The sequence below is a fragment of the Cornus florida genome, unplaced genomic scaffold (assembly GCF_030987335.1).
Source record: "Cornus florida cultivar Cherokee Brave unplaced genomic scaffold, ASM3098733v1 CherokeeBrave_3.0.0_Hap2_Chr09, whole genome shotgun sequence".
In the NCBI taxonomy this organism is placed as follows: Eukaryota; Viridiplantae; Streptophyta; class Magnoliopsida; order Cornales; family Cornaceae; genus Cornus; species Cornus florida.
This window is the reverse complement of record NW_026775579.1, coordinates 7,783,247-7,791,147: the sequence shown is the minus strand read 5'-3', so window position 1 is coordinate 7,791,147 and position 7,901 is coordinate 7,783,247. Positions and strand designations below refer to the sequence as shown.

Below are 7,901 nucleotides of genomic sequence, written 5' to 3'. Positions count from 1 at the left end.
ATAGTTGCACAATCACTAGCGCTTAAACTGCTATTTTGCAATTATTTCTAATTAATGTCTTTTGCCATAAATTAAGTTTTTCCTTCTTTTCAATCATGTCATTGGGTTTATCATGCTGGTTTTAAAAATTAATTCATAATTTAAATAGGTCAACTAACACAATAATATCAATTCAATGAGACAATTAAGAATGTCTTTGTTAATTTTATTAAAAAAATATGGATACATGCTCGTCAATACACAAATCTTATGGGATATGAGTGTGATTTAGAAAAATAAAAAAGCATACCATAGCCAAAATGAAGGGTTGACTCGACCTCGTTCCAACAAGTCTTCTTCGAAACCCTCCCGGCCGCTAACGGCGGCTCATATTCTTCCTTCTCCTTTTACACACTCATCAGTCCAGTCAATACTTTCTCTCTCTACATGTCTTCACTCTTCTTCTTCTCCCTCATCTAGACCCTAGACCAACCCCAATTTCCCCTCTCTCTCTATATATATCTGAATATATACACTTTCTCTCTGCATTTACATCTACCGAGAATCATGTCTAATCAAACATTTCAGGCCGTACTCGGAGCCACCGGTGGCTGCTTCGTAGTCTTCTTGATCCTCGCCATAATCTGGGCCATCTGCAAAGGAACCAAACGTCGAGCCCCACAGACCCGAGCCCGAACGGTCCCCAATTCGGACCTCTCCTCCGTCGCCGTCGTGGAGAGCGCCTCCTTAGACCCGTCTCTTAACCGGATTTCCATGCTGGAGCTCGTCGAAGCCACGCAAAACTTCTCCCCCGATCTCATCATAGGCGACGGCAGCTTTGGCGTCGTCTACAAGGCCCGCCTCTACAGCGGACTCACCGTCGCCGTCAAGAAGCTATCTCCTGATGCCTTCCAAGGGTTCCGCGAATTCAGGGCTGAAATGGAAATCCTAGGTAAGCTCCAACACAGGAACATCGTCAAGATTCTTGGGTATTACGACATCGGCTCGGACCGGGTCCTGATTTACGAGTTCGTCGAGAAGGGAAGTCTCGACGAATGGCTGAACGACACGTCGTCCTCGGAAATTGGCTCGTCGGCAGTCAGGTTGCCGTTATCTTGGGAAATTAGACTTAAAATCATTAGAGGAGTAGCTGTTGGTCTATTGTATATGCATAATTTAGACACACCTATCATTCACAGGGACATTAAGGCTAGTAATGTGTTGTTAGATTCAGAATTCGAGGCCCATATTGCAGATTTCGGGTTAGCTCGCCGGATTGAAGGGTCCCATGCGCACGTGTCTACGCAGGTGGCCGGGACGATGGGCTATATGCCGCCGGAGTACATACAAGGGGCCACGGCGGCGACGGTGAGCGGCGATATATATAGTTTTGGTATATTGATGTTGGAAGTTGCTACAGGGAAAAGACCCAACTTGCCATTTAAGGAGGACGATGGGAAGGTGATTAGGTTGGTTGAATGGACTAGGAAAATGGTGGAGCAGAATAGGCAGATGGAAATGGTTGATGCAAACATTTCAAGAGATGGGCTAAGAGAGGATGAGGTTGTGGAATTCTTTAGGATTGCTACTTTGTGCTCTAGCGAGTCCAGTAAGGACAGGCCTCCCATGAAAGAGGTTGTTGAATTGTTGAATCAAATTCCAACTTGAAATTGCATCGCAATGCTCTCTGCCTATGTGGTTTTTGATTGATCTTTGCTGCTTAGTTTGTTGATTGTTTTTCACAATTGCGCAAAGCAACGGAGGGAAACAACTTTTGCAATGTTCACTTTCTTCATGGTCTTGATCAACCGAGGTCATGAAAGGGATGTAAATAGCTTATGAAGGCAATTGACAGAGGTAAATTGCTTACTTAGGATTGTTTATAGGTTTGTGATGGTATTACTTAATTCTCTTTAGGTTTTTGAAGGGTGGATTGTTTATCATTGTTGTCTCATTATCATATTCAACAATATTCAAGTGGTACTTGAGTTTCTCCCATGACAAATGATATACAAGATATATTTTTCCACCAATACGAACATGATATCATGATTTTAATAGTGTTTGGCTCCGTTCATTTGCAGTACAATAGGCAAAACTTTTAATTCATTGGCATTATGATATGATGGAGCTGCCTTGTTGGCTTCTTGTCTCTCAAATCTCCCCTGTTTCTTTAATGACAATTGAATGACAGATTCAAAAATTAATAAGGAGTGTATATAATCTAGGAGGAGTTGGTATTGCACAATAGTTAATTCATTCTATATTATTAGAATCATTTAGCTTTATTTGATCTCCATGTTTTGGCAGGTAGAGTTATTTTACATCTAATTAGTCGGAGCTATAGCATGACTAAATAATGCCTGTAAAGATATGAGTGTGTTTGTAGTATAGAAGTTGCCAGAAATTTCTCTAACAACATGATCGGAAGATGAAATAAAGAAGAAAATAGCACCAGAATCTTTAACTGAACTTCAAAGTTGCATCATTTTCTAGCACAAATTTTGGATGAAAAAAAAAGAAGATAAATTTGCTGAAGTGTAGTCCAGAAAACCAAGGAGAAATACAGTGAACACTCAAATTTCTAAAACAAAGCCAAATGGATATTATCCTAGGAATATGAACAAACTAATAAGTACAACCTTCATCACAACGTATAAATTTTGGCTGATGGGAAGATTGGCAAATGGGTTAACCTTGATGAATTAAGTTAGTAGATAAAAGTATTAAAAAAACTAAACCTCATACTACGTACTAGATAGAGAGGGGATATTAATTTCACGAGTTATAGTTGTAACAATTAATAAGTACCTAGAAACTTCATCCCACAAGGGACCCTTCTGATTAGCCTCTTTGAACTTGGAATCAAGGTTGGATCTGATCTCAAGAAGTGTGTCTCTTGTCTAGGCCACCTTCCAGTCCCACCATCTCTTCCAAGACCACCACCCTCCATGTTCTCTAACCCATTCAAAGTACTATTAGTAGATATAGTGGTAGTAGTAGTTGACTCGGACTGAAACTGATCACGAAGCACCACCAGAGGGACGACCATTTCATGACCCACCTGACGACCCGGACTCATCATCACCAACCATCTCATATTGTTGTGCCTGTGTCAGATTTCTGTGACCTGAGAAGAGCTCTCCGGTTGCTTGGATCGCCGGAAAATTGGGCCTCCCTTCTGCGAACTGCCTGAAATCCGCCATTCCATACTGGTCCTCCATTTCCATGGATATATATATATATTTCTCACATATAAAGCCTGCTTTTATAGAGAGAAAGAGAGAGAAAGGGGGGTTCGGGGCAATGGTGAAAGGAGCGGCAGATTCGGATCGTGTCGCCCACGAAAAAGCTTTGAATTTAGGGAGAGAAAAACCAGAAACACTCCTTGTTAATAACTTGTGAACCAAAACATGGAGATCAAATGATGGCGGATAAGATAACTGTTTTTTTTTTGATAAGTGATGGTGGATAAGATAACTAACTCGCGTGTGTACTAAGCTTGATAGATAGGTGCTTTCTATTGTGCTTTGGGAGAACTAGGTGTCTGTCTACTGAAACCTACAGGCAGGTGTGCTTGGCAACAGCGGTAGTAGTTAACATTTCTTCAATATTTCTATGGGTAAAGTAGGTTAAAAAACCATTACTGTGACAAAAATTTAGTTTATTTAACTTAATTAACAATGAATACTAATGAAACTGTTTTTTTTTTATTTTTTATTAAAGAAAAAGACTTCGAAGAGAATATAAGAAAGATGATATTGAGTTCGTAAGGTAGGCACATTAAGACCTGTTCTCCTTTGTGTCGTTAACTCTTCTCAGTCCATTCTTTTTTGAAAATTAGAATATAGTAGTAATTAACTGCGACTGCCCACGATATGTGAAATTCTTCCAAGAAGATTAGTTGGCTTGAAGAATGTTAACTTTCAATGGAGCTTTTTTATGTCAAGATATATTAGTTTGGTAATATCAATGTACTCAATGAAGGAAAGCCCTTTGCGGCCCTTCTTTTCATGTTTGCTCTTTTTGGGTCCTTGCTTTGAGTTAGAGAGTCTTGCATCAAAATTCATAGATTCCACATTGTGACATAGTTGATAGTTCCATTTTTAGTGACTCATAGGTCATACATTTCATTTGAATAATCATTCAAAATTAAAAATACAACAAAAAACTTATTTCTTCTTTGGGATGACCAAGCTGAAAATTATATGTGAACTACTTGCAATATTTTTGTTTCTTTCGAATTTTCAGAAGACTAAAATCTATGTGTTAAGGTATTTGAAGCTTAGTAGGAAAAAATATTGTCCTCTATAATGTTCCTTCTTATTGCATCAATCCATGTTTCTAAATTGCTTTCCTCCTTTTGATTGTTAGTTGTGCAATGCAAAAGTGGTTGTGAAAGGTTTGATCTTTAGATGAAAGACCTAGAGGGGGTGAATGATTTTTAGATAATTTTAATTTCCCCAAATTAAACATAAATCAAGCACAAAAAAACAATAAATATATTATAGAAAACTAATATAAGAGATGACACCAAGAATATTTCAACGTGGAAACCTTGATGAGTGAAAAATCACGGAGACTAGACGTCTTTGGCAAATCAATCTATTACGCTTTCCGCAGCGCCTCGAGGTCAGATCTAGTACGCAAAACACACGCACACGCAGAAAGAATGCGGCCTCCACACTTTTTCCGAAGGATGAGGTTGTAGTTCCAGGAATATTTGCTTGGCCATATTAGGATACGGCCACCAACCCACACCAGAGTGGCAAGGCCGGTCCCCAAGTCGCAGGTTTAGACCGACCCCAATGGTCTTCGCACGCTTGTGACGAGGAGACACGCCCAACAAACCTAAATCAATCACACAAAATAATAAATATAATGTAGTAAACTAAAGTAAGAGTTAATACCAAGAAATTTTCAACTTGGAAACCTCGACGAGGGAAAAATCACAGAGACTAACTGCCTTTGGCAAATCAATCCATTACGTTTCCAGCAGCGCCTCGAGGTCAGATTAAGGAGGCAAAACACACGCACATGCAGAAAGAATGCGGCCTCCACACCCACTATGAAGGACGAGGTCGCAGCTCCAGGAATATTTGCTTGGGCAGAGCAAGATGCGGCCATCGACCCATACTAGGGCAGCCAGGCTAATCCCCAAGTTGTAGGTTTAGACCGGCCCCAATGGTCTTGCCATGCCTGTGGTGAGGGGACTCGTCCAGCAGCCCCTAAGCTTCAAGCCCAAATATTGCCCTTGGAAGAAATTTTTTCTGTCATTTTCTTCCTATAACAATTCTTCATATTTAGCCACTTTACTGGTCAATTCAAATAAATATCAAAACTCCGTTCCTTCAAACTTCTTTCGAAGCTCTAAATCAAGACCATTGAGGGCTAGCTTTATGTATTTTTTTCTAGAAGAGCAACATGACACTTATTGCTCTTTTAAATCTAGAAAGGAAAGTCTCTATAGATTCTCCTCATAACTAGTTGAGTCTGGATAGGTCGGCCATGGATGCCTCTGGCTTAAACCTATAGAACTGGTTACGGAATGTCTCCTAAAACTGCTGCCAACTATTGATGGAAATTAGGTGGTAGACCAATCTACCATTAGAATGCGTAGGATGTTAAAGAATTAGGGAATATGTGCATTTTCAGCTATGGGTTGGCTCTTGCTTCCCCATACTAGACTGTAAAATCTTAGATTGCTCACCTTCTTCCCTAAAGTTGCAAATTCGGGTACTTTGAAACCTTTGATATACTACAACTTATCTACAAATTTGGGAACGACTTCCTATACGGATCCCTATACATAGGTTTGCTGACCCTCCTCATGGCATGGCCAAATTTTTACTCAAAGATCTTCGCATGTCGACCATGATTAAGTAGTTCATGTTGATTATTTTCTGGCCAACCCCAACCATCCCTTGCCTCTAAAGGCCATTCGTTGTGCGGGTTTGATTTAAATAAGGGGTTGTTTCTCCACCTAACTTGATTCCCTCCTTGTTCAAGAGGTTCCCTCAACTGAGTTGCCCTTCGAACTAGCAAAGGTGGGGTCACTTATATGTGACCTTGATTGTTGGAGTATAGGTTGCTAAATATTTGGGGGTAGAATATTCTGTTGAGCTCGAGGTATTGGTAGAATATATGGCTTATTTATTTGCAGGTTAACTATAGAGGTAATTAATAAACTATCAAGTGGCAAAACATAAGTTGAAGATTGTCATGCCAAACCTGAGGCGGAAGTTGTTTAATTAATACTGGTGGAGGATTTTGTACTTGAGGCTACCCTTATAGTGGAACTTGCATATGTGGTGGTTGTGGCTGCGGTTGCACTAGTGGTGGAGCTAACGTTGGAGGTGGTGGCTATGTTTGTGTGGCTGAGGATCTAGCAATGGGGGTGGTGCCTGTTGGAGAGCCTGAATCTATTATTGGGAGCTAGCCTATTAACAGGGATGACCGATTAAGCTCCCATTCCTTTTCCATTAGAATTCTATGTAGGATGAAGTCCCTCTAACATTTTCTTTACCCAAATTCGCAACGCCCTCCTTGCAGTCGGACCACCTTGCCTACCCGATAGAGACTTGGGCAACCTTAACCATCCCTTGCCTCTAAACGCCATTCGTTGTGTGGGTTTGATTTGAATAAGAGGTTGTTTCTCCACCTAATTCAATTCCCTCATTCAGGAGGTTCCCTCGGCTGAGTTGTCCTTCGTATTAGCAAAGGTGGGGTCACTTATATGTGATCTTGATTGTTGGAGTACACGTTGTTGAATATTTGGGGGTAGGATATTCTGTAGCGGTATTTGATAGAATATGAGGTGGCAAAACATAAGTTGAAGATTGTTATGCCAAACCTGAGGTCGAAGTTGTTGAACTACTACTGGTGGAGGATTTTGCACCTGAGGCTGCCCTTATAGTGGAACTTGCATATGTGGTGGTAGTGTGGTGTGTCGCCAATACCAAAGCACAACAGTGTGTAGTGTGGCCAAGTTTGAATTTATAGAATGCCACTACCACTACTAACTATTAATGTAACTAGAGTGAGTAGGGATCGTCCCAAGGGAAATGAGCGGTACTTTTAGAATCAATGATGGATTAGTAGGTTGAATGATCAAAAGATAGTTTGATTTGATTAAGCTATTGGTTCAATTAAATAATGTAAGTAAGTATCAATCTAGAAATTAGAGAAAGATATATGAGAGAGATGTCTTGGGGCTTAGAGTTTACCACTAAGCTTCATATCACCAAACACTAGCAATTGCAAATTAATGGGAAAATTCAAGTTGTAAAATGTGTGTGTGTGTGTATCACTAATTGAAAACAAAGCATAATGCATGGCAAATAAGTATAGATTATTTAGTCAATCTAGTGAATAGCACAACCTATCAAATGAGACCAAAAACCATTCAATTAAACCACAATTAGTGCGCATACAATTATCTAGAGAAATGTACTCGTTGCACTCATGAGCATGGAATATCAAACAATAAGAATAGATTGTCCACCTATCTAAGAAATTAAAGCAATTACACTACAACTAAGTTAGTGACATGAACATAAAGCTAATTAAACTAAGGGTATGGCGCAATCCATCAAGAAATAAGTATGAACCATCAAATAAACCACAAGAGTATTCAATTAAGCACTATGCATTGACCATCACTAGATTAACAACATTAATACATATAGACATGCATCAATTTCATTAAATCTAGAGAAAAATACATGAACATTCATTCTAGCATACATATACATATGGATAGAACTAAATGATCAATTGAAAACATTAATTCATACAAATCAAGTCAAAATCACAAGATCTATCTTTATTCATGGTCAAAACATCTATTACAACTGAAATCTCCAAAAATATACAAAAGCTAGGTTTAGGAAGCAAGTCTAGGGGTTATCTCTAGCCCCAAG

General features: G+C 39.5%; 1 protein-coding gene across 1 annotated transcript; it reads left to right on the top strand.

Moving 5' to 3' along the window:
• Positions 1-283: 283 nt before the first annotated feature.
• LOC132273533 (leucine-rich repeat receptor protein kinase EMS1-like) lies at positions 284-2,100 on the top strand. Its single transcript, XM_059774490.1, has one exon. The coding sequence runs from the start codon at positions 547-549 to the stop codon at positions 1,645-1,647; it is 1,101 nt and encodes a 366-aa protein (XP_059630473.1). The 5' UTR covers positions 284-546; the 3' UTR covers positions 1,648-2,100.
• Positions 2,101-7,901: the final 5,801 nt, after the last annotated feature.

What these genes read in the sequence shown, in the direction of transcription:
- LOC132273533 (XM_059774490.1), top strand. Translation starts at nt 547, where the DNA reads ATGTCTAATCAAACATTTCAGGCCGTACTCGGAGCCACCGGTGGCTGC.